Source organism: Pelodiscus sinensis, chromosome 21, assembly GCF_049634645.1.
Source record: "Pelodiscus sinensis isolate JC-2024 chromosome 21, ASM4963464v1, whole genome shotgun sequence".
NCBI classification, from domain to species: domain Eukaryota; kingdom Metazoa; phylum Chordata; order Testudines; family Trionychidae; genus Pelodiscus; species Pelodiscus sinensis.
The window spans coordinates 717,089-743,132 of NC_134731.1; the positions used below are offsets into that span (position 1 = coordinate 717,089).

The 26,044-nt window shown below is 69.8% G+C and overlaps 1 protein-coding gene across 3 annotated transcripts in view; it reads right to left on the reverse strand.

Moving 5' to 3' along the window:
• DPH1 (diphthamide biosynthesis 1) overlaps positions 1-25,784 on the reverse strand; it is a 42,379-nt gene extending 16,595 nt beyond the window's left edge. For all 3 annotated transcript variants that reach the window (XM_075904468.1, XM_075904467.1, XM_075904466.1), the window contains exons 1-6: positions 25,629-25,784; positions 24,166-24,321; positions 22,144-22,207; positions 9,950-10,071; positions 4,543-4,697; positions 781-902 (exon numbers count right to left, since the gene is read on the reverse strand). In XM_075904468.1, the coding sequence (XP_075760583.1) occupies positions 781-902; positions 4,543-4,697; positions 9,950-10,071; positions 22,144-22,207; positions 24,166-24,321; positions 25,629-25,680 (671 nt within the window). In that variant the 5' untranslated portion in view covers positions 25,681-25,784. The remainder of the gene's footprint in view (positions 1-780; positions 903-4,542; positions 4,698-9,949; positions 10,072-22,143; positions 22,208-24,165; positions 24,322-25,628) is intronic.
• Positions 25,785-26,044: the final 260 nt, after the last annotated feature.

Here is a 26,044-nt window from a genome sequence, read left to right on the forward strand (position 1 = left end):
CGAGAGTGCCCCCTTCTGGGAGAGGCCAGGACTGGAGGAGCGAGGGCCCCCCCCCGAGAGTGCCCCCTGGTGGGAAAGGCCAGGACTGGAGGAGCGAGGCCCCCCCCCCGAGAGTGCCCCCTTCTGGGAGAGGCCAGGACTGGAGGAGCGAGGGCCCCCCCCGAGAGTGCCCCCTTCTGGGAGAGGCCAGGACTGGAGGAGCGAGGGCCCCCCCCCCGAGAGTGCCCCCTTCTGGGAGAGGCCAGGACTGGAGGAGCGAGGGCCCCCCCCGAGAGTGCCCCCTGGTGGGAAAGGCCAGGACTGGAGGAGCGAGGGCCCCCCCCCGAGAGTGCCCCCTTCTGGGAGAGGCCAGGACTGGAGGAGCGAGGGCCCCCCCCGAGAGTGCCCCCTGGTGGGAAAGGCCAGGACTGGAGGAGCGAGGGCCCCCCCCGAGAGTGCCCCCTTCTGGGAGAGGCCAGGACTGGAGGAGCGAGGGCCCCCCCCCGAGAGTGCCCCCTGGTGGGAAAGGCCAGGACTGGAGGAGCGAGGGCCCCCCCCGAGAGTGCCCCCTTCTGGGAGAGGCCAGGACTGGAGGAGCGAGGCCCCCCCCCCGAGAGTGCCCCCTTCTGGGAGAGGCCAGGACTGGAGGAGCGAGGGCCCCCCCCCCCGAGAGTGCCCCCTGATGGGGGAGGCTGAGTGACAGCCAGTGCCCTGCCCCCTCCCACAGCGCCCCTTGCTGCAGGCTCCTGGCGCAAGCGTAGCTGAAAGCAGACGTGTCCGAGCACGCTGCCTGGTACTTACACGACGGCGTCCGTGTCCGGGGCCAGCCGGGGGGACGTGCAGCCCAGGATCTCGCCTGGTGACAGCGGCTTGCACTGCGGGATGCTGACCTTGTACTCGGAGCGCAGCTCCTGGGATGCCGCCTGAGGGGAAGAGCCCAGGGTCAGAGCCCCGCTGCTGGGAACGGGGCCCAGGGTAGGCTAAGCTGAGAACAAATGGCCCCGGGGGCTGAAGGAGATGGAGGCATGGAGCGGGGTGTGCTTGGAACAGCGCACAGGGCAGCACAGCCAGGGCACTCCCAGCCCAGCTCATCACACCTCCACAAAGCCCCTGGGCTCCAGCAGCGCATGCTGGGAGCACCCGGGGTGCAGGCGGAGGCCGGGGGATCGGCCGGAGCAGTGAGAACTGGCCCCACCTCGGGAGGGACGTGAGCCAGGCGCTGGGGGCCGCTCACAGACGCATCAATTAAAAGACAAGAGAAAACGTTTAACGCTTCAGTGGCCCCGTGTTTGGACAGACGCGGCTCAAGAGGCTCATTCATCTCTCGGGTCCTGCTGAGCCGGCCACTCCCGAGGAGCAGCTAATCCGCAGCCAGCGCCTCCCCTGCCACTGCCAGCCACGCAGCAAAATGCCAAGCGCTCAGCTGCCTGCCCTGACATTTACCGGGCCGGCTCCCCGTGCGGGGGGGCACGGCCAGGAACCATTGATCAGAATTAGTGCAAAGCACTTGGCAGGAGGGGCTACTGCAGCTCCTCACTGGAGGGGAGCTGGCAGCTCTGGGCAGCCGCCCAGGCTGGAAAGAGAGACACCACTAGACAGGCACGCACCCTGCCTGGCACCTCCCCCCCCCCAGAGCTGTGCACCCTGCCCGGCACCTCCCCCCCCCCAGAGCTGTGCACCCTGCCCGGCACCTCCCCCCCCCAGAGCTGTGCACCCTGCCCGGCACCTCCCCCCCTCCAGAGCTGTGCACCCTGCCCGGCACCTCCCCCCCTCCAGAGCTGTGCACCCTGCCCGGCACCTCCCCTCCAGAGCTGTGCACCCTGCCTGGCACCTCCCCCCCCCCAGAGCTGTGCACCCTGCCCGGCACCTCCCCTCCAGAGCTGTGCACCCTGCCCGGCACCTCCCCCCCCAGAGCTGTGCACCCTGCCCGGCACCTCCCCCCCCCCAGAGCTGTGCACCCTGCCCCGGCACCTCCCCCCCCCAGAGCTGTGCACCCTGCCCCGGCACCTCCCCCCCCCCAGAGCTGTGCACCCTGCCCGGCACCTCCCCTCCAGAGCTGTGCACCCTGCCCGGCACCTCCCCCCCCCAGAGCTGTGCACCCTGCCCGGCACCTCCCCCCCCCCCAGAGCTGTGCACCCTGCCCGGCACCTCCCCCCCCCCCCCAGAGCTGTGCACCCTGCCCGGCACCTCCCCCCCCCAGAGCTGTGCACCCTGCCCGGCACCTCCCCCCCCCCCAGAGCTGTGCACCCTGCCCGGCACCTCCCCCCCCCAGAGCTGTGCACCCTGCCCGGCACCTCCCACCCCAACAGAGCTGTGCACCCTGCCCGGCACCTCCCCCCCAGAGCTGTGCACCCTGCCCGGCACCTCCCCCCCTCCAGAGCTGTGCACCCTGCCCGGCACCTCCCCCCCTCCAGAGCTGTGCACCCTGCCCGGCACCTCCCCCCCTCCAGAGCTGTGCACCCTGCCCGGCACCTCCCCCCCTCCAGAGCTGTGCACCCTGCCCGGCACCTCCCCCCCCCCCAGAGCTGTGCACCCTGCCCGGCACCTCCCCCCCAGAGCTGTGCACCCTGCCCGGCACCTCCCCCCCTCCAGAGCTGTGCACCCTGCCCGGCACCTCCCCCCCCCAGAGCTGTGCACCCTGCCCGGCACCTCCCCCCCCCCAGAGCTGTGCACCCTGCCCGGCACCTCCCCTCCAGAGCTGTGCACCCTGCCCAGCACCTCCCCCCCCCCCCCAGAGCTGTGCACCCTGCCCGGCACCTCCCCCCCAGAGCTGTGCACCCTGCCCGGCACCTCCCCCCCCAGAGCTGTGCACCCTGCCCGGCACCTCCCCCCCCCCCCAGAGCTGTGCACCCTGCCCGGCACCTCCCCTCCAGAGCTGTGCACCCTGCCCGGCACCTCCCCCCCCCCCCAGAGCTGTGCACCCTGCCCGGCACCTCCCCTCCAGAGCTGTGCACCCTGCCCGGCACCTCCCCTCCAGAGCTGTGCACCCTGCCCGGCACCTCCCCTCCAGAGCTGTGCACCCTGCCCGGCACCTCCCCTCCAGAGCTGTGCACCCTGCCCGGCACCTCCCCTCCCCAGAGCTGTGCACCCTGCCCGGCACCTCCCCTCCAGAGCTGTGCACCCTGCCCGGCACCTCCCCCCCCCCCCGAGCTGTGCACCCTGCCCGGCACCTCCCCTCCAGAACTGTGCACCCTGCCCGGCACCTCCCCCTCCCCAGAGCTGTGCACCCTGCCCGGCACCTCCCCTCCAGAGCTGTGCACCCTGCCCGGCACCTCCCTCCCCAGAGCTGTGCACCCTGCCCGGCACCTCCCTCCCCAGAGCTGTGCACCCTGCCCGGCACCTCCCCTCCGGAGCTGTGCACCCTGCCCGGCACCTCCCACCCCAACAGAGCTGTGCACCGTGCCCGGCACCTCCCTCCCCAGAGCTGTGCACCCTGCCCGGCACCTCCCTCCCCAGAGCTGTGCACCCTGCCCGGCACCTCCCTCCCCAGAGCTGTGCACCCTGCCCGGCACCTCCCTCCCCAGAGCTGTGCACCCTGCCCGGCACCTCCCCTCCAGAGCTGTGCACCCTGCCCGGCACCTCCCCTCCCCAGAGCTGTGCACCCTGCCCGGCACCTCCCACCCCAACAGAGCTGTGCACCGTGCCCGGCACCTCCCCTCCAGAGCTGTGCACCCTGCTCGGCACCTCCCCTCCAGAGCTGTGCACCCTGCCCGGCACCTCCCTCCCCAGAGCTGTGCACCCTGCCCGGCACCTCCCTCCCCAGAGCTGTGCACCCTGCCCGGCACCTCCCCCCAACAGAACTGTGAACCCTGCCCGGCACCTCCCCTCCAGAGCTGTGCACCCTGCCCGGCACCTCCCCTCCAGAGCTGTGCACCCTGCCCGGCACCTCCCCTCCAGAGCTGTGCACCCTGCCCGGCACCTCCCCTCCAGAGCTGTGCACCCTGCCCGGCACCTCCCCCCACAACAGAGCTGTGCACCCTGCCCGGCACCTCCCCCCCCCCAGAGCTGTGCACCGTGCCCGTCACCTCCCTCCCCAGAGCTGTGCACCCTGCCCGGCACCTCCCCGAACACAAACACACACACACACACACAGGCCCCCTCCCCTGCCTGGGCACATGCTGTGTTCCACAGCTAAACCCGGCGGGGGCTGAAAGCCAGCAGGAAGGGCGTGCTGGGTCTCCGCACACCCTGCGCCATCTTAGGGCCCTTCAGGGTGCAGTGGTCCGAGAAAAGCAAGCTCTTCCCCTCCCCTGCTTTCATCCTGACACTGTGCCCAGAGGCCTGGGAGGGCGTATACCCCTCGCCCCAGGACACTGCAACATGCAGGTGGAGGGGCCCTGGCCGACGTGCGCTTGCCCAGGAGAGGCGGGTGCGAGTGAGCTGTCAGTTATGGGCCGTACACAGTCCCAGCTGTGCTCCTTACAGTCACTCGACCTGTTAACCCTGGGAGCACCGAGTTTGCCCCGCAGGTACCAGCGAGGATGCTCCAACGTGGGCTCCCTACTGACAGCCCCGTGCGGGAGCCCAGGCCTAGGCGCCAGCCCGGCCCCACACCCGCCTCACCTGCAGAGCAGAGACGAACTGGATGGTGCTGACGAGGGCCAGGCAGGCGCCCTTGGGGAAGTTGAACTGGACAGTTTCCACAAAGTGGGCCGTGTCGATCTTGATGTCCACGAACACATAGAGCATCTTCACGCCCCGCGTGGCGTCGATGGGAACTAGGGCCAGGGAGAGAGACGTGAGCTGCCCTGCCCCCAGCTCTGCCGGCACACGGGACACAGAGCCTCTCTCAGCCCATGCACGGGCCCTGGCGGGGGACAGAGCCAGCACGCGGCTTGCGCACGGCTGCTGAACAGCGCCCAGGGCCTGGCCTCCAGGGCCGAGTGCGGCTTTGGCGCGAGGCTGCCCCACCCCACGGCACCGCGCTGGCTTGCGGAGCAGCAGGTAGCCCCCGGCCCGGCTCCCTGTGCGCTGCTGTTCGGTTCACAGGCAGCCAGAGCTCCCAGGCCCAGTGGCTGAGCCAGCCAGGAGATGGTGCACGAGCCCCTCGGCGCGGCCGCGGCGCGGCAACGGGAAGCAGCACCCGGTCAGTTCTCCCTGGTAACAGCCACCCAGAGAATCGATGAACACAAATCTAATTACCCGGGTGCGAAGGAGCCCGTGTCACCACGATGAAGCGACTAATTAAAGAACAAGGGGTCCCATCGATCACAGCTCCGCGCTCGCCGGCCGTGGCACTAGGAAGTGCCAAACGACTCCCGGCTGGGGGAGGCTGCAGGCCCGTGTCCTTCACGGCCCGCAGGAACTGACCGGGGAGAGGTGGCAGGAGTAGGGTCACCAGCTCTGCCCAGAGCAGCCTGGGCATCAGCCAAGGGAAAGGCCGGCAAATCAACGGGGAACCCAGTATGGGGGGCAACAGCCAGCAACTGCATGGCAGAACACCCCCCCGGCTCCTCGTGGGACCAGACCCCCCCCTCTCCGCACCACTGGGGCCAGCCCGAGGGGAGGACAGTGCCTCCGCTGCCCGGCCACTGGCCCCTGGGGGAGACAGCCCCGGGCCCATGGCTCCCATGCTGAGCAGGACCAGGCTCAGGCTGGCCCCCGCACTCTTCCCAAGTCGTGGCCACCCCAGGGTCAGGCTGTCAGTCGGCCGTGCAAAGCGGTGTGCCCAGGAGAAGGGCTCCCGTCCCGCAGTGGCTGCATTGCCCTGGCAGTGCCCAACACAGGCCCCACCCACGTGCCTGGGGAGATGCTCAGGAGACCCCCCCTTGGAGGGGGTCTGCAGCAGGCAGCAGTCACCCCCCGGCCCGTTAATCCACCAGCTGGCGCAGAGCAGGAGCCTCTGTGCTCCCAGGCCGCTGACCCCGTGGCTCGGACTTGCAGGCGCCCGTCACGTGGCCTGGGACCCTCGGCTTCCAGCCCTGCGCATGGACGCGTCCTTTCCACACCTGCAAGCACCCCTCACCCTGCCCGCTGCCATCCAGAGCAGCAGCTCCGCGGAGCCACCTTAAAACCCTCGGCGGCTCATTGTTATTTTTGGGCTGATTCCACCCTGGGTGGACTTCAAAGTTCCCAGCATCTGGGACAGCAGCGCAGTTTCCATGGCAACCGAATCCAGGCTCCCCTCCCACCTCGGGAGCGCAGAGCCGTCTCCTGGCCGCCCTCCCGGCCCCGGCTAGCGCCACCCCCACGCCTCTTCAGCGCCCACCGTTCCCCCCGGGGCCGGGGCGCGGGCGGGGAGACGGCACCGACCTGCCTGCCGGGCTGGGGCAGGCCCTGCGCAACCCGCATCAAGCTGTGATCAGAGCCCGCCCCCGTCTGAACCCAGAGACACCCAGGCCCCAGGACTGGGGCAGGCCCTTTTCTGGGCAGCAGCTGGAGGGCTCCCCGGGGCAGTGGTGCCCAAGGCCGCCTCCATCTGCCAGGCAGCCCCCCCATGCCCGGGCATTCAGTATCTCACGACCCCGCCCAGACCCACGTGCCCGGAGCGTGGCTGTAACACGTCACGCTGGGGCTGTTGGGGGCACCGCTCCCCAGGGCCGCTGGTGATGGCAGCAGCAAGGGGGGTTGCTCACGCCACGGCCCCTCAAGAGCAGGGAGCACGGTGGGAGGGGGACTGACTTGGTGCTGCTGGCTCCGGGGGTCTTGTGCCAGGGAGGGACCCCCTCTCCCTCCCTCCCTCCCCTGGGAGGAAGCCTGGGTCCCCCTGGAGAGCCATACCCCCCTCGCCCCAGCTTGGGCCAGAGTGACCAGAGCCTGCAGCTGGCGCTGGTCCAGCGGAGGCTGGAGGAAAGGTCTCCATGCCAACGGGGCCAGTGTTTTCCAACTAGGAGCGCTGCCCCATGCGCCGGCCGCATTGGGCCCCTCCACACGCCCCGCTGCTTGAGTCTGAGTCTCCCCCCCGCGCGCCCGCCGCTTTGGGCCCCTCCACACGCCCCGCTGCTTGAGTCTGAGTCTCCCCTCCGCACGCCGGCCGCTTTGGGCCCCTCCACACGCCCCGCTGCTTGAGTCTGAGTCTCCCCCCCGCGCGCCCGCCGCTTTGGGCCCCTCCACACGCCCCGCTGCTTGAGTCTGAGTCTCCCCCCCGCGCGCCTGCCGCTTTGGGCCCCTCCACACGCCCCGCTGCTTGAGTCTGAGTCTACCCCCCGCGCGCCCGCCGCTTTGGGCCCCTCCACACGCCCCGCTGCTTGAGTCTGAGTCTCCCCCCCGCGCGCCTGCCGCTTTGGGCCCCTCCACACGCCCCGCTGCTTGAGTCTGAGTCTCCCCCCCGCGCGCCGGCCGCTTTGGGCCCCTCCACACGCCCCGCTGCTTGAGTCTGAGTCTCCCCCCCGCGCGCCGGCCGCTTTGGGCCCCTCCACACGCCCCGCTGCTTGAGTCTGAGTCTCCCCCCCGCGCGCCCGCCGCTTTGGGCCCCTCCACACGCCCCGCTGCTTGAGTCTGAGTCTGCCCCCCGCGCGCCCGCCGCTTTGGGCCCCTCCACACGCCCCGCTGCTTGAGTCTGAGTCTCCCCCCCGCGCGCCCGCCGCTTTGGGCCCCTCCACACGCCCAGCTGCTTGAGTCTGAGTCTCCCCCCCGCGCGCCCGCCGCTTTGGGCCCCTCCACACGCCCCGCTGCTTGAGTCTGAGTCTCCCCCCCGCGCGCCCGCCGCTTTGGGCCCCTCCACACGCCCCGCTGCTTGAGTCTGAGTCTCCCCCCCGCGCGCCCGCCGCTTTGGGCCCCTCCACACGCCCCGCTGCTTGAGTCTGAGTCTCCCCCCGCGCGCCCGCCGCTTTGGGCCCCTCCACACGCCCCGCTGCTTGAGTCTGAGTCTCCCCCCCGCGCGCCCGCCGCTTTGGGCCCCTCCACACGCCCCGCTGCTTGAGTCTGAGTCTCCCCTCCGCGCGCCCGCCGCTTTGGGCCCCTCCACACGCCCCGCTGCTTGAGTCTGAGTCTCCCCCCCGCGCGCCCGCCGCTTTGGGCCCCTCCACACGCCCCGCTGCTTGAGTCTGAGTCTCCCCCCCGCGCGCCTGCCGCTTTGGGCCCCTCCACACGCCCCGCTGCTTGAGTCTGAGTCTCCCCCCCGCGCGCCTGCCGCTTTGGGCCCCTCCACACGCCCCGCTGCTTGAGTCTGAGTCTCCTCCCCGCGCGCCCGCCGCTTTGGGCCCCTCCACACGCCCCGCTGCTTGAGTCTGAGTCTCCCCCCCGCGCGCCCGCCGCTTTGGGCCCCTCCACACGCCCAGCTGCTTGAGTCTGAGTCTCCCCCCCGCGCGCCCGCCGCTTTGGGCCCCTCCACACGCCCCGCTGCTTGAGTCTGAGTCTCCCCCCCGCGCGCCGCTTTGGGCCCCTCCACACGCCCCGCTGCTTGAGTCTGAGTCTCCCCCCCGCGCGCCCGCCGCTTTGGGCCCCTCCACACGCCCCGCTGCTTGAGTCTGAGTCTCCCCCCCGCGCGCCCGCCGCTTTGGGCCCCTCCACACGCCCCGCTGCTTGAGTCTGAGTCTCCCCCCCGCGCGCCCGCCGCTTTGGGCCCCTCCACACGCCCCGCTGCTTGAGTCTGAGTCTCCCCTCCGCGCGCCCGCCGCTTTGGGCCCCTCCACACGCCCCGCTGCTTGAGTCTGAGTCTCCCCCCCGCGCGCCTGCCGCTTTGGGCCCCTCCACACGCCCCGCTGCTTGAGTCTGAGTCTCCCCTCCGCGCGCCCGCCGCTTTGGGCCCCTCCACACGCCCCGCTGCTTGAGTCTGAGTCTCCCCCCCGCGCGCCGCTTTGGGCCCCTCCACACGCCCAGCTGCTTGAGTCTGAGTCTCCCCCCCGCGCGCCGGCCGCTTTGGGCCCCTCCACACGCCCCGCTGCTTGAGTCTGAGTCTCCCCTCCGCGCGCCGGCCGCCTCGGGTCCCCCACAGCCCCTGGGGCACACGGCACGGCCTGCAGCTCAGCCAGCCAGAGCCGGCCCTCCTGCTCCCGAACATGCCCTTGGGCAGCTGCCCCAGATCGTCCCGTGGCCGGGGGAGCTGGCGGGCACCACAGCCGGGCGCCATGGGAGCGAGCGCCAGCCCTGGCTCCCCACAGGCCCCGGGGGCCGGGTTTGCTGCCAGGCTGCAGCAGGGCGGAAGGCCCTATAGGGCTGAGCAGGCTCTGGGCTGCTCTCGCCTGTCCCAAGGCTCCGGGGCGGCCCGGCCTGGCGGTGAGGTCTTGTCCTCTGGGCTGCTAGTGAGGGGGCTGATCCCCCACCCCAAGCTCTCCCCTGACGGGTGCTGCACAGGCCCGGCCCTTAGGGGGGGACCCCCAGGAACAGCCAGCAGCCAGCGCTGCTCTGCCCACACACGGGCTCCTCCAGCATGGCTGCGGGGGCTGGAGGGGAATCAGGATGGGGGGCCTGGGCCTGGGCCCTGAGGTGTGGGGAGGCGAGGGGGAGCCAGTCAGGGACCGGGGTTAGGGAGGGCCTGGGGGAAGGGAGGATGGGCTCGGCTGGGCATTGGGGAGGGCCAGGGAGGGACCTCGGCTGGGCATTAGGGAGGTTCGGGGGGGGGGGGTGGGATGGGCTCGGCTGGGCATTGGGGTTGGGGACGACCGGGGGGGGGGGGGGGGGGACCTCGGCTGGGCATTGGGGTTGGGGATGACCGACGGGGGGGGGCACCTCGGCTGGGCATTGGGGTTGGGGATGACCGGGGGGGGGGGGGGGTGGACCTCGGCTGGACATTGGGGTTGGGGATGACCGACGGGGGGGGGGGGGGGACACCTCGGCTGGGCATTGGGGTTGGGGATGACCGGGGGGGGGGGGGGGAGACCTCGGCTGGGCATTGGGGTTGGGGAGGACCGGGGGAGGGGAACCTCGGCTGGGCATTGGGGTTGGGGAGGACCGGGGGAGGGGAACCTCGGCTGGGGACCGGGAGCCAGGAGATGGGGCTGCTCTACCCTGGCTTTTCCCTTGGTACTGATCCTGATCCAGGGCGCCCCGAGGCCCCAGGAGCAGACCCCCATGCCCGGCAGGTACGTACCCAGGCAGCTGTGGCCGTAGTGCACCAGGAAGTCGGCCCCGAGGGCCCGGGCAGTGTAGTCGTCCACACAGCAGGCGCCATAGGTCACGTCTGCCATCACCAGCACCTCAGCCCCCGTGAACCTGCGGGAGGGCGGAAGGGGGAGTGTGAGGGGGTGGGGGGCGGACCAGGACGGCCTGAGACCTCCCCTGAAAAGGGTCAAACAGGCTGATGCTGGGCCAGGGCCAAACCCTCCTCTTCTTGCCCCAGGGCTGGGGCAACTCAGGCCTGGCTGGGGAACGTCCCACAAACACACCACCGGCCTGCCTTCAGCGCGGCCCCTCCCCCGGGAGCGTCTCTAGCCCCCCAGGCCCAGGGCTTAGCGGGGCCGCGCAGAGGGGCTGGGGCAGGTGCTGGAGCCACCGCTGCCGGTTGCACGCCCGGAGGCTCGGGCCCCAGGAGCGTCCCAGCTGAGCCCAGCACAGAGCCCGCTCCAGGCCAGCGTCTCCCCTTGGCTCCCGAGGCCGGTCTGCCCGACATCGCCACTTCCGCTCGCCCGGCGCCAGCCGGCACAGCAGGGCAGGGCGTGTGCCAGGCTCCCAAGCAGCCCGCCCTGGCTGGGCGCCAGTGAGCAGCTCCCGAGACGGCCGGAGAGGTGACACCCCTCCAACTGGGGCAGCTGCTCGCAATTCAAGGGTTGACCTGCTGTTTGGTGGCCACCTGCCCTCGCACTGGGTGGGGCGAGCGCGTCAGCCCCCCGGCGCACGCCCCCTGCGGCTCCCGGACCACGCGCAGCCGAGCGGGAAGCGACCGAGCCCCACTGAACGGGGGGAGCTGCCAGGCCCCTCGCACGTCTGTGGGGAGCAGACTGGGCCCCTCCACCGGGCGTGAACGCTGCGTGGCAGGCTCCCCCGGCGGAGCATCTGCTGCTGTGTCACCGGAGAGACGTGAGTCACCCGGCTCCGGGAGCCAGCCTGAGCGGAGGACCAGCACGCCCGGCCCCGGGCCCACGCAGCCGGAGCAGCGCCAGAGCGGCAGGAAGCACAGCACCCAGCTGGCAGCGGGGGCTGCTCTGTCACTCACAGGCCCCACCTCTGCAGGTGCTGGATTGCACCAGTCCAGGGACTAGGGGCTTGGCCGCGCGCCCGGAGCCGCTGTGGCGTTTTAATTAGGAGCACAGGTATTGTCACGGCAAAGCCCCTGCCCGGGGAAACCGTCTGCTAATTCCTTAGTTACACCCAGGGGCCCAGAGCTCCACCTCACTGCACCACTGCCTCCGGCCTGGCCTCCCTGGGCACGGCGCGAGCTGGCAGCACAGCCGGCAGGCTCACCGGCACAGCCCAGCCCAGCGCCGCAGCTTCCTGCGAGACGGCTCCAGCGGGACCCGTTTGCAGGCAGCGCCAGCCCGAGTGGAGCCCAGCAGCAGCCGAGGGGAAGGGCCTGCAGACCAGGGTCTCCCCAGCCAGCCTGCTCTCCCCGCAGGAATCAGGGGGCCTCTCGCTGTCTGCTCCCCCTTGCCTTGGGTTCCACGCAGGGCTGAAAGTAACTTACCTTTTTACAGGTTGTCACGTTACCGAATTGGAGGGGAGCAGCCAGATCGCTGCTGCACCCACAGGTGGGGGTGTTGGCCCCAGAAATGGTATAAAGGGGGCCATGTGGGGTGTAGAATAGAAGCTCACTGGCTGCTGATCCTGTTCACACTGGTCATGTGATTGTAGAACGTCTGTGTGTGGAGTTAGGAGTCTAATCTGTGAGGAGACTGAATATTTCCCTGCATGTGGTTGAGCATTGGGCAGAGCCCGGCCTGTGGACATGCTAATCAGCGAGGCCCTGTGGGACAATGGCTCTCAATGGGCCAAGGCCACACCTAAAGAATGAGGGCGGACACCTGAGGGGTACCAGCAAGGAACACAGGGATAGGCCGTGGGCCAGGTGAAGTGCTGCAGCCAAGAAGAGACCAGGAAGGAGGTATAAAGCGTCCATGTGGTCGACTCCATCTTGTTCTCAGCTCAGCACTTCATCCCAGAGGCAGCAGTGCAGGGATGGAAGAGCCAGAAAGACCTGTGAACCCATCCTGCTCCTAGGATGCGCAACAAGGACTTTTAAACCAGCATCTGTAACATCTCTGCTAGAGCCTGCATCGAGAACTGGAGATTCGGTGCATGTAACGTACTATCCTTTAACAACCCCACTCTCAGGCTTTTCTTTATTGAAATAATAAACCTTTAGATATAGATTCTAAAGGATTGGCCCAGCGTGATTTGTGGGTAAGGTCCAGGGGGTAAATTGACCAGGGATCTGTGGCTGGTTTCTTGGAACCAGACAGAACTTGTTCAGGGTAGGTGGGATTGGGTTCTAAGACCCCCCCACCTGTGTATGAGGCCCGGGGCCATCTGGGGCACGGATATTGCTGGGGTGTTGGAGGGGTTTTGCTCGGGAGGCTTCAGGCAGGCAGCTGAAGCGCTCTGTGGGACTGGTGTGTGGCCGGTTTGGAGAGGTCACCAGTCTGGAGGCTGTAAGGAGCCCCGGATTTGAGCAATTTGCCCTGAGCGGACGCCCTCAGCTATGCCCAGCTCCAGCCGGGTCCATCACACAGGTACTGTCTGATCTCACCAGCCCGGGGGGCCTCGGGGCAGGGGGCTGCGATAGGACAGTACCTGTAAGGAATGTAAGTGTGGGGTGGAGCACAGGGGGCTCAGGGCAGAGCCCTGGGTTGGGGGGTGTGGGTGTCAGGGCAGGAAGCTACCGGGGGCTGGCTACCAGGGGCGCTGCAGGCTGGCTACCGGGGGCTGGCTACCAGGGGCGCTGCGGGCTGGCTACCGGGGGCTGGCTACCGGGGGCGCTGCGGGCTGGCTACCAGGGGCGCTGCGGGCTGGCTACCAGGGGCGCTGCGGGCTGGCTACCGGGGGCGCTGCTGCCAGCAAACGGGCAACAGCAGTGAGACCGCCCCCGCTGCTGCTCACTTTCCTGTGCTGCTGACAACGGCACATGCCACGTGCTGCCCGGCGGCCACCCAGGGACAGGACAGGCGCAGACACACCCGGAGCCGGGCTGGGAGTGCACCGCCAGCCGGCCCCTCTGCTTGCGCACCGGGGCTCCAGCACCAGCCTGCCGCAGGAGCCCCAGGGGGCTGGGAACGCCCTGCACATGCCGGAGCGGCGCCCGGGGAGCTCTGCCTTCCTTTCACCTGTCTCCGGGCCAATGCTTCAGGGGCTCCTGCAGCACGGGCCAGCGTGGGGTGTTGGCCCTGAGCTCCCGGCACTCAACCCATGCAGGAGCAGCCCCCGCATGATGCGCACCGCGAGCGTCGCCTCCAGGGAGGGGCAGGCCACGACGCACCCCCTGAGAATAGAAACTGTGGGCAGAGCCGGCCAGATGGCAGGGGAATCGCAGAGCGAGCTGCATATTAACAGCTCAACCGCATCCGTCAGTGCCAGGGTGGGGAGAGGGATGGCATCACGCGCTGCAGCCCCTCCTCCTGCCCGGGGGCAAACAGTCCCCTGGAGGGAAGCTCCCAGGGCTGACGGAGGCGCCGCCCCGCTGGCTGGCACGCAGCAGCCCTGGCACAGCCTGACAGCATGTTAGAAACCCCCAAACTGGTCTGTAGAGGGACAATGACACACGGCGTCACACAGCAGTGACCTGATGCTAGGCAGTTTTCCTGGCCCTCGAACCTCCAGCTCCCGCAGCCCTGCAGCCATGGGGCGACAACGGCCACCCTCCCCCAGAACCCACCCGGCAAGCGGCTGCCCGGGACTCCAAGGGAGCGTCAGACTCCAGAACACGGTGTCAACCCAGCCACGCTGCCCCGGAGCCCCTCCTCCGCCCCGAGGTGCTGAAATGAACATGACTCAGACTCCACGTCTCGGGGAGAGGGGGAATTATTCATCGTCAGATTCCGGGTGGGGAGGTCTGGCTCAGAGCGGCAGCCTGCACCACTTAATTTTTTATAGATTAAAATGTATGCAAATTGGCCAAGCCCCAGAGAAAGCCCCTGGGGTGCAGAGCAAGAAAACGAAACAGGAACAGGAGGGGGGAGCAGGAGGGGGCTGCCCTGAGCACCCAGCCCCCCAGCCCCGGCTCTGTGACTTGCCCAGGGTGGCTGGGGGCACGGCAGCGGCTGGGAGCGCGGCTGGGCCGGCGCACAGGGTCTGCGGCAGGAACTCGAGCACCGGGCTTGGACTGGCAGGGCCCCGCTCCCTGCCCCTGGGCCCAGCGCCCGGGCTGCAGCCGGGCGACATGGGACCGGCCATCACCCCCAGGACAGAGCCCAGGCGAGTGCCAGACACACCCTGGCTGCTCCACCACCGCGGCGCACGGCATCCAGCTACGGCTACCCCGGCCGGCCGGGCCCAGCGCAGAGCAGACCCGCACCAGGCCCTGTGGCTGGCCCTGCCCCCCCCACCCCTCACGGGCCCCACACCCCCGCCTCCCATTCCCCACACAGCACCCCCAGGCCCTGTATCCATCCACGGAGGCCCTACTGGCGGCCCAGAGAAAAGGCACTTCGTTCGCGGGGCGCTCGTCACCAAGCCATATTAACGGGCTCCGACTTCATTAGCACAGGCAGGCTGCCGTAATTAAGGTAACGAGCTGGCCCTTTTACTGCAAAGGGCTCTGGAGCAGCGCGGTTGCAGCTGGCAATTAGTCTGCGTGAGCCTGGCACCAAGGCGGCCCCAGCGCATCGCACGCTGCAGGGCCACGCGGCCCGTCGCTCACCCCGCAGCACCCCACTCCCCCGCCTCTCCGCCCGCCTGTGTCCCCCCAGCAGCCTCTGGGCCAGGAGAACTGGGGGCCGCTACAGAAAATCCCCCCAGCCAGGCGCCCAGCCTGTGCCACTGGCCAAGTAGGCTGGGGAACTCAGGACACTCACTCGGCTCCTGCCCCACCTGGCCGCAAGAGCCCCCTCTGCCCCACAGGCCGCTGGCATCTGACAGCCCCACGCTGGGAGGCCCAGCGGGCCCAGCAGGCCGCACAGAGGGGCTGAGGCGTCTCCCTTGCTGACAAGCCAGTTGTCAGAAGCTTTTTTGCTCCTCATTATCTCCCTTGCCTGGTGCAGGGGCCTTTGCCCGCGCCCGCCTGGACACGTTCCCAGCAGGCGCAGCCCTGGCGAGAGGCTTAACTCCTCACTGCCCGCGTGGGGCCGTGTCTCGGGCCAGCGCCCGGGGCAGCATGGACAGGCCGCAGGCACTGACCCGTCAAGAGGCCCAAGGCTCACGGGCTGCCTGCCCCACCCCACCTGCTAACACACAACGCCCTCCCGCAGCTGCCTCCCACCTGCCTGCAGCCCTGCCAGCTGCGTGGAGCTCTGGGGTCAGGGAGCCCAGCCCCCCATGGCCAGCCAGCGCTGCAGGGCCCCTGGGGCCACCCGGAAACATCTGGGCTACTCCACAGGCTGCGGTGCAGCTGGTCCTGCCGCGGGACTCAGCCCTCGGGGCCCTCTCCCTGCAGGGGCGACGGTGGGAGCCGCAGCTGGCAGACGAGCTGCCCGGCCACACAGGGCACGCCCCCCCCATCCAAGACAGAGGGGCAGGGACCCCTCAGGCCCATGGTGTGACGTAGTGGGGGGTACCTTGCTGATTGCTAGGCTGGGGCTGTGAGTGACCCCCACTGGCTGCTGGCTGCAGCACGGCCCAGCAGGGCAGGGGATGAGTCATTATGCAAGGGGGCTAAGAACCTGTCCGACCAGTGATCTCCCAGGGAGCCGAACAATGGGAAGAAGGGGAGTGGAGCCTGGGGGCAGGGCGGGAAGTGAGGGGGGTTTCTGGCTGGAATCATGGAGGAAGCAGCCTAGGCAACGGGCTGGGATTTAGGGGCCCAGGCTCCCCCATCTGAAGGGGGGCTGAGGCATCCTAGGCCTGCCCTGTAACCAGATTACATCTGTGCTGTGCTGCATCCTGGAGAAGCAATAAACTCCCTCTGTTCTACTGGCTGGTGGAGTCTGTTCGTGCCACTACGGGGTGCAGGAGACGGGGACCCCAATGCGCCGTCACACCTGGCGTCCCAGCTCCAGAGCAGAATCTGCAGAATCAGAGAGCTAGTGTGTTCCCAGGGGGCTGGGGGGACCTGGAGGGGCTGCAGGGCCCCTGCGACACACAGAGAAGGGACAGGGATTAGCAGCCCACCCCACACTGGGAGTTTGCTGACAGGGGCTTGAGAGCTCAGCTGAGGAGCCTGCTCCTGCCCCACCCAGAGCAGGGAGCCAGCTCTCTTCACACCCCCCCATGGCCCTGCAGACCTGCCCCACCCAGCTGGGGGGCCGGATGCGCAGAATCCTGCCCAGGGCTCTCCAGCAGGCCTGACCTGCAGACCCCCCCGCCCCACACCCCACCCCCCGGCACAGCTCCCCGCCGCCAAGTCGCACCAGCCCCTTTGGGACGCTCCGAGCGAGCAGCACGGGCTGAGTGCAGCAGCCCAGCGGGAGCCGCTCAGGCCTAGCCAAGGACCCCCCAGAGCACGGCCCGGCCTGCCCCCGCAGAGAGCTCGCCTCAGCCAGAGCCGCAGGGCGCTCACAGCAGGGCTGCCAGCCCTCCAGGAATCACATCCCCAGGGACTGGGCCGACGTCGGCAGCTCTCCCGGCCCGGCCCAGACCGGAGATGGGGCCCCGGCCTGGCGAAGGGCCCTGCAGGCTCCAGCTGCGGAGGGGGAAGCTCCCTTCCTTGCAGTTTGTTAGGAAGCAGGTAACAAAGACAAACCCATTAATGCTAATTAACGAGGCCCTGACCTAATCAATTCTGTCCCCAGGGCACATCCAAAGCCCAGGCTCAGCCTGTCAGCAGCAGCTGCAGTGCCCGGCTAACAGTCTTCATTTAGCACATGGGCCCCAGGGACGGGCCCAGCCCCACAGGCCTGACCTCAGTCCCAGAGCACCAGGAGAGATGCACGGCCCGGCCCCCGCACTGTGGGGAGGGATCCTCGGCCCTTCTCCCGACAGGCCTCGCCTTCACCACGCTCCTGGGCCTGGCCCGTCCCACACGCCCTGCCCCGTGGCCCATCCTGCCCCCCGGGCTCAGGGCTGCCTAGAGCAGATGCCTCTGGCTGTGGGTGGCAGGAGCGACAGAGCCCAGGCCAGACACCTCCCATATGAACACAGCACGGCAGCCAGCCTGGCACCCCCCCCCCCCCCGCTCCGATCAGAAACCCAGAGTGACACCAGCCTGCCAAGGCCACCTCGACGCCTGGCGGCGGGGTCTCGGGACAGGGCCTGGCTCCATGCCAGCCATGGGCACCCAAGGGTAGTGACTGGGCACACGCATGGCCTCCCGCTCAGCTGTCGCCAGACTGTCTAGGAGAGGGCGCTCTGCAGGGAGGGCAGCGCGTAGACGACTACGGGACACACGCCTGGGCTTATCCGTTAACCTCAGCGCCTCCACGCACCCCCGCTGCCTCTGGATCAGAGGCAGCAAAGGGGAGGGAGTGGGAGCCAGGGCACGGGAGGAGCTGGCCTTAAGCAGGCTCCCCGTGAGCACCGGCTCCTCCCCCGCCGTGCTGCTGCCTCTGACAGAGGGTGAGGGGGGCAGGCTGGAGCCAATAGGTGCGGGGAGCTGGCTTGAAAGCCGCCTCCCTGCACATACCAGCTCCGCTGCCCCCCCCAGCACCAGCTCCGCTGGCCGCCGGCCCCGCCCTCACGCGGCTGCCTCCGCGGTAGCAGCCTCTGTCCATGGGGAGCTCAGACCTCGCCATGCGGACACCGTCAGCGGCAGCAGCGGGGGCAGCCGGTCTGCGCGGGGAGCTGGTTTAATCTGGCCCCCATGGTGGGCCGGCTCCCGCCTGGCACCTCACGCTGCTGCTCTGACGGCGGCAGGCCGCCCCAGGAACCCAGACAGGGGCCACACCCAACCCGCCCGGCACAGGCTGCCACTGGCACTCAGCAATTACTGCACCGCCTGCCCCGAAAGCCAGGGGCCAGGTCAGCGATACAAGCCCCGGCGCACTCAGGAATCGGGGCGTCGCTCCGGCGGACGTGCAGTCCCACCGCTGGGCGCAGAGCCAGGGCTCCCTCCTGGGACACAGCCAGGAAGCCACAGACCACGGGCTCCCCTTGCAACACGACCACCGAAAGGCCCGTGATCCGGGGAAGCACGCAGGGATCCCAAGCAGGACGGGAATGTTTTCCCCTTAATGGGTGGGGTTTAACGGGGGGCGGGAGGCCAAGCGCTGGGGGGGAGCAGGGAGCCCAGGCTGCTCCCCCGAAGCCCAGCAGGGGGTGTTGGCCCAGGCTGGCCGGCCCCGGCTCTGGACAGCGGCCCCGCGGGCTGGGGTACTGCCCTGAGGGGCTGCTGCTCCCGGCTCCCGCAGGGGTCTCCCAGGGCCGCCGGCTCCAGGCAGGGCAGCCGCAGGGACTGGCCCCCATCAGAGCAGGAGCACGGAGCATGGGCAGGCGCCCCGGAAGGGCAATGGGGCACTTAGAGCTGCGGTGGCAGAGAGCTCATGGGGCCTGGCTCCTTTGGGCTCCCTGATCAGCATTCAGCAGCCGTGCTCGGCAGCTCGGCAGAGGAGCCTTTGATCACCCGGCTGGATCCCAGGCCCCATAGCCCACGTGCTCCCCGCTCCCTGCCACCCCCGCACAGCGCGGGATCACAGGCTGCTCGCAGGGAGCCGGGACCAGCCCCCGACCGGTGGCTAAGGGGCCTCCCCGGGGGAGCCCGGCAGCCCCAGAATTCAGCCTGGCTCAGGTACCCCCAGCCCTCACCCCACAAGACTGCGCCAGCCCCCCAAAGGGCACGGCTGGGGCCACAGCACACGCCCTCCTGCCTGGCTCCATGCGGCTCCTTTCCCACTTGTGCTGCCCACCCAGTCGCAGCTCCCACCGCACTGGGCAGCCCCAGCTGCGCTCCCTGTGCCCGCTCCTGCCCGGCTGGGAGATGCCCCAGGGGCTCAGCCACGGCTGGGGCGAGCACGGGGCAGGACGTGCCAGGGCTGGTCGCACAGGGAACGCCCCACTCACCTGCTGCGGGAGACGAGGGGTCCTGGAGGGGAGGAGGCAGGGAACCCCGCGCCAGGCAGCATGAGACAGACGGGGCCCGGGCTCCTCTTGGCGCTGCCTTGCGGCTGTTCCTGTGGCTAACGCAGCCGGGCGCAGGGCGACTCCCTTCCCAGGGATCGGGCCACAGCAGAGACGCAGGCAGCGCCGGGACCCGGCACGACCGGAGCGCTGCCCTGAACGGCCGAGCCCCACCGCCAGGCCTGCGAGCGCCCAGCCATGGGGGGTCGTTCCCGCAAGCCCTGCCAGGCGGAGCCAACCCCAGCAGCCAGCAAGCCCATGGCAAGGGAAGAACCAGGCCCCATGACTCCAGGGCCCTGCTAGCCACATGCCCACTGGCCAGCGGGCAGCCTCCTCGTATGCACCCCCCAGGCCACAGCTCCCTCCAGGCTGCCAGAGGAAGGGCCGTGCTCAGGCCAAGACGGGGCAGCCACAGGCCACGATCTCCCTGCCAAGCCCTGCTCCTCTGGCCTAGGCCACATCTATGCTGCAGCCTGGGTCGCAAAGGCATCGCGGCCGAGTGCCGGGAACGTGCCTCTCCCCCGAGTGCCGCCCGGCCACGGGCCCAGGCAGCCGGCGACCATCGCAACCGACCCTCCGGGGTCTCGGCTCGGCAGCACCTCCCCCCCACCTGCTGAGACGGGCCGGGCTCAGGGCACGGGAGGCGAACACAATCTCCAGACCAGGCCTTAAGAAAACTCCCCTTCCCATCACTCCAGCCCAAACCCAGCGGGCTGGGAAAGTGCAGGCCCCCTTCCTGGACTGGCTCTAGGGTTTGCACCCCCTGTTCCCCAGGGCCCCCCAGCGCCAGCTTCCAGAGCGCGGCACGAGCCCCTTCCTGGTGCAGAGGTGGCCGGTGGCCACAGGAAAGTGCAGCCCAAATCCACCCAGCCCACGCCAAGCATCGCTCCCGGGGACCGCCCAGGTCTGCTCCCAGGGCAGCAGCTTCCTGCTCGGCGTCTGCCCTGCACATCAGCTTGCAGCCGCCCTGTGTCTGGGGCGCCACGAAAACGGGTCAAAGTCCGGCTTTCCGAGCCCTGGCCTAGGGTCCCCGGCACCGCGCCGCCCCGTGCCTTGCCCAGCCCACCCGGCCCAGCGATGGGCGGCGAGGGGGTGGAGCAGTGCCCCGCCGACACCAAACGGGCCGGGACCTGCTTCCAACTCTGCAGAGGGGGCCGATCAGATCACTCGCGCCCCGGCCGGCACTCGCGGGAGGTGGCGGCGTCCTGGAGGCAACCCCCCTCCCTGCCCCGGGACACCTGTTCCTGCCCAGTCTGGCTAAGGACAACAGGCAAAGCTGCCCCCCCCGGGGAGCTGACGGCAGCAGGCGCCCTGCGGGGTGGGACCAGGGGCGCTCAGAGCCCGCATGTGGCTCCAAAGCGCCGGACAGCAGCCCTTGGCCAGGTAACGGGGCCCCCGACTGCCTGGGATCTCATCCATCCCGGGTGCGGGCGCCCCTGGGACTCGCCGTCCTGCAGGGCGGGACCCACACCTCCGGCACGGAGCAGTCAGGCACGTCGGGAGCCACGGCTGCCGGATGAAAAGGGCCGGCCCACGCCGCGCTCCCCTGGAACTATCAATGGCGCTACGAGGCCAGGAGCAGCCGGCTGGCGCGCAAGCCCTCACCGCAGGCAAGCGCCTCCCGCCCCGCGTGGGCGCCACGTCTCTGGGGCAGCGCCGGCTCCCGCTGGCCACAGCCACAGCCCTGCGCCACGCGGCCAGGCCCACCGGCCTTGGACTCCAGCTGGTCCCCTCAGAGTTACGCCCAACAGGCCTCAAGCCAGAAGAGGGGTCAGGGCTAGCCCAGCACTGTGGGATAGGAAGGGGGTGGCATCTGGGGGCCGGCACGGTACTGGGGGGAGGGGAGAGCGGCCACCCCCCGCCCTGTCTCTGTCCCAGCTGAGGGCACAAGCTCCAGGGCCAGGCCGGGTGGCCTCCAGGGAGTGTCACGGCCCCGTGCCACCCGCACACCATGTGTCGCTGCTCCCCTCCCCCACCAACACTGCAGCCTGCCCAGCCCCCCCACACGTGTCCCCCGGCTCACAGGCCCACTCACGGGCACCCCCAACTCCCTCCTGCCTGGGGTCAGCCCTCCTCCCCGCAGCCTCCTGCCAATCACAGCTGCCGTCTCAGCCCCAAGGGGCCAGGGGCAGGTGCGGGGCCCCAGGGAGCATGGAGCAGAGGCCATGGGCTGCGAGGGGGCCCCCTCCCCAAGCAACGGGGCACTGACTGGAGACACCAGCCTCTCACCTGCCCCAGGCCCGCCCCCCCGCTGCTCCTAGCACACCGCCCGCCTGCCAGCTGTTGACCTGGGCAGCAGGACCCCAGCGAGGGCCCGGGCACGCTGAGCTATCAGCCGCTGGCTCTGAGGCGCAAGGCAGAGCAAAGCCCCCCCCCGATACGGCCGCGTCGATTCAACCACACCCCGCGCAGGGTGAGCTCTCTGGGCCTGCCTAGCACAGGAGACACCGGCCACGCGGCTCCGGCCAAGCTGGGACGCTCTCCTCCCTCACCCCACCTCGCCCGCCCAGCCCCGAACGCGTCAGGACCCCTGGGCAGCGCCCGTTTCCAGCCTCCGCAGCTCTCCCAGGGCCGGGGGCCGGGCGAATGGGGGTCACATGGTCCTGACGCCAAGTAACCCCACCGACATGCTCCGGGCAGAGCCAGGTCGGGGGGGGGGGGGGGGGCACAGAGCTGTGCTGGCTCCGGGCCTGGCACCAGGGGGCACGGTGTGACGTAGTGGGGGTAACTTGCTGGTTGCTATGCTGGGCAGTGGGTTGTGAGTGACCCCCACTGGCTGTTGGCTGCAGCACGGCCCAGCAGGGCAGGGGATGAGTCATTATGCAAGGGGGCTAAGAACCTGTCCGACCAGTGATCTCCCAGGGAGCCGAACAATGGGAAGAAGGGGAGTGGAGCCCTGGCTGGGGGCAGGGCAGGAAGTGAGGGAGGTTTCTGGCTGGGATCATGGAGGAGGCAGCCTAGGCAATGGGCTGGGATTTAAGGGCCCAGTCTCCCCATCTCAAGGGGGGCTGAGGCATCCTAGGCCTGCCCTGGAACCAGATTCCATCTGTGCTGTGCTGTACCCTGGAGAAGCAATAAACTCCCTCTGTTCTACTGGCTGGGGGAGTCTGTCCGTGCCACTACGGGGGTGCAGGAGTCGGGAAAACCCCCACGCGCCGTCACACGGTGAGGGCCGCCACCCCCCGGCAAAGAGCCCGCCCTGCCACTCACCGTTCAATGATGTCCGCAATGGCGCACACGAACAGGAGGAGGCCTTCGGGCATCTGCAGCGCCACTAGGAGAGACAGAGCCCGGGGTGAGCAGGTGCTCCCTCCACAAAGCCAGGCCCCACACACAGCGCGGCCCTTCCAGCCCCTGCACCCACCCCGAGCTCCTCGGGGCCCGGCACTGCCCAGCGCGCCCAGAGGCTGCCGGCCCGGCCCAGGCTATGGGCTGCCGTTTAAAGCGTTTCGGCCCGGGAGCTCCGCCGGGGCGCCGCCAAGGCCTGAAGTAAGATGGGGCCCGAGCAAAGGAGCAGGCCTCACGGGGACTCGCTGGCCAGGGACAGGGCGCTCGGCAACCCCCAGGCTCTGCTCTCAAGGGCCTGGCAGCGGGAGCCTGGGGGCTGGCTGCTCTGACCCAGCGGGGCCCTGCTTCTGCTGTCAGACTGGGGCTCTGCCCTCTGGACCCTCTGAGAGGCCAGGGACGGCCCTGTGGGGTAGGAGCTGGGCACCGGGACTGGGGCCTTGCGCTCCAGCTGCAGGTCCCATTAATCCTGTTATGATCTTAACGCTAGAGGCCAGGAAGCAGCCCAGCCTCCCTGCCACTCACCCAGCCCCGCCCCAGCGCTGCCTAGCAAACCCCACATCTATTTAAAGGCCAACTGGTCGGAATCGCACTAAGCTCCAGCTGCCCGACCCCCAAAGCTCCTCCACTAAGTACTCAGCTTAGCCAGCCCGGGAAATCCGGGACTCAGACACCTTGGGGGGCCGGAGCGCCGCTTCCTCCCCGGCCGGCCCTGCCGCCCTGGCCGGGCTGGAAAGCCGGAGGGCCACATCTGCCAGCCCCTCCCAGGGAAGCAGCCAAGAGCCCAGCACATGCCAGGCACGAGCACTTCCCAGCCAGAGCCCCCCAGAGCCTCTTGCTTGCGCGCCGGCACGTGCTCGCCCACGGGGCACCGAGAGGCACGGCTCGGCACAGCGAGCTCCTGGGCTCCGACGCTGGCTGAGCCAAGCTCGCTGCCCCTCCCTCCCCCGGGCCGGAATCTGCAGCCCCAGACTTGCCTTTCCAAGTCAGGCCCCTGGTTCCTCCGGGGCTGGAGAGAGGGGGAGGGAAGCACAGGACAGGCAGCTCGGCACCTGCCCGCTGTGCCCAGGGGCTCTCCCTGGCCTCTCTGCTATGGCCCCGACACACGCTGGCCTGGGGGTGCAGCTGCACGACCACGTCATGCCCCACTCATGAGCCCTCCCCACCCCAGCTCACCTGCCCCCCCGCAGGAACACGGAGATGCCAGAATCCCTCCATGCCCAGCACCCACGGGCGCCTGCTCCTCTGCTCCGGGGCCCAGTGAGGCCGACGTGCTGGTCTCTGCCCCGGCAGGCAGCCCACGAGGAACTGGGCCAGGGAGCGGGCTGGGGCATTTGCCAAGAAGGGGACAAAGCAGCAGCCACCAGCTGAAGCCACGTCAAGTCAGAGGTGCCAGAGCAGCAAGCAGGACGCCTGCACCTCCCTCTGCCCGAGCCTGGAGCTCATCCCTATGGCTGCCCCCGAGCGCCTCCCGGCCCTTCACCCACATTCCACCTGGGCACTGGTTCCCCGGGCGGCCGCCCAGGCGCAGGCAGGAAACGGGGACAGAGCCACGAGCCTGGAGCGGGGCGGAGAAGCGGAGACTGGCGCCCCAGCCAGGCTCCAGCAGGGTGACAGCTCCGCATGACTCGCCCCTCCTGTCTAACACGATTACGACCGAGGCACGAGGATGCGAACTCGGCAGCAGACTTCTGGCCAGGCCCCGTGACGTTAAACGCCAGCAGCTGCTGCCCAGCCTGAGTGACAGCTTGGCACGGGCAGCCCCCATCGCCGCGGCCCCTCCGTGAGCCGGCCAATGGGCCCCACACGCTGGCCAGCACCAGGCATGTTCTGGCTCAGGAGGGGCCAGGCCTGCGGCTACGCGGTTCCGTGGAACCAGGAGGGCACGACGCCCGGCAGCTCCACTCGCACACCGCTCTCGCCTGGCCCCGGCCCGCCCCCACTTACCCTTCTTGGCCTCGGCCTGCTGAATGCGCCAGACTGTCTTGTAGATCTCAAAGTTATAGTTGCTGGGGAGGGCTCCAACCGCCTCCTGCAGCTCCTTGTTGGTGAGAATCGCCTCGGGGATCTGCGTGGCCACCCGTCGGCGCTGGGGTCCTCGGCCTGCAAGGAGAGCCACGAGCTTCTTACAGACACGCCAGGAGCCCAAGGGTCTGGGAGGTGGGAAGGCCCGGACCCGCTGGCCTCCCACCAGATGCATGTGCTGCACCTGAACCCGGGAGCTACCTGGCCTCCCGCTGCAGGGAGACAGGCCGCCCAGCCGGCCCAGCTCCATCCTGCCCGCAGGGGACCGGCTGGGAGGCGCGGTGAGACGCCAGACGTGTCATTTGAGGGAACCACCTGTTGTCCCCAGAGGCCAGCAAGGCAGCATCCACCAGGAGACACCAACGCACTCAAAGGAACCTGGAGCCGGTGCTCAGAGCCCTCTGAGAGCGAGGGGGGCAGTGCCCGCAAGGCAGAGCCCCCCCAGAGACTGGCTGGGTGCAGGACGAGGGGAGGGGGTTTCCACCCTGCAGCAGCCAGGCCCTGTAACAAGGGGAGGCACCAGGCCTGAGAACCTAGCACAGCAGGGGGGAATTTCATGCTCCATCCCCTCAATACACTGACGTTAAAGGTAAGAAAATGAAACCGCAGGCTCCAGCAAAGCTGCACCCTTACAGCGAGCCGCTCCGTAGCAGTGCGGTCACAGGGCGGGGGGAGGGCAGCTGAGCCCAGATTAGACACTCCCAAGAGACCTAGCTGAGTGCGCCTTGGCCACAGCCCCCAGCCCCCGACACAGGACACAGGGGCCGCCCCGTGCCACAGACCCAGCCAGGAAAGTGCTGCTGGGCCATGGAGGCCGGACCCCTCCAGGAGAAGCCACGGGGAGAACCACGACAAGTCCCCGGAGAGCAGGAGTCCAGCGAGCCCAGCGGAGGGGGCAGCGCCCGAGCAACAGGCCCCTGAGCAGAGCCGGCTGCCACTTGCCACTTGCCCTGCGTCCCAGCCAGGCCCAGGGAACCCGGAGAAGTCTCCTGTTCTCCCGGCAGCCGGCAACCACCGGGCGGGGCCCCAGGCACTGGGCCCCTCAGCAGCAAGGACACCTGAGGCCCTGCAGCCGGGGGGCAGGGGGAGGCTCAGGTTAAGGCCGAGCAGCCAGACACTTGGTGCAGCGAGCTGGGGCGCTGTCTGGGAGGGGCCCTGCGCCCGAGCTCCCCCCCGCCAGGCCCCCCCCCGAGCTCCCCCCAGCCAGGCCCCCCCCCCAGCTCCCTCCAGCCCCCCCCCCCGGCACGGGGCCAGCTTGGCGGGCGCTGAAGGGCAGGTTTCTATTCCTGGCGCGCCGTGAGCGCCCGGGCCGGGGGGGCGGGGCTGACTCAGCCCGGGCGCTGCCAGACGGGCCCGCGAACAGCTGCGGGAAGCGCCCCCCCCACCTGGCGCCGCTGCCGGGGGCTCGCTCCGCGCCCGCTGCTCGGGGGCCGCCATCGCCGACCAAGCCACGTGGAGGGCGGAAAGGCAGCGCGAGTGGAGCCACGAGCGAGCCGCCAGATGCCAGGCGGGAGCAGCCGCCGGCCGAGCCACCGAGCACAGACACCCCCCCCCGGGGGCGGGGCCTCTGGACCTTCCTGCCCCGGCGTCTCCCGCTCGAGCCCCGCAGGGGAGCGTCCTGCACGGCCCCTCCGCCCCCCTGCACGGCCCCCCCCACTCCCCGCGCACGGCCCCCCCGGCACGGCCCCCCCGGCCCGGCCCCCGCACGGCCCCCCCTGCACGGCCCCCCCGACTGCCCCCCCGGCACGGCCCCCCCGACTCCCCGCGCACGGCCCCCCCCGACTCCCCTGAATGCCCCCCC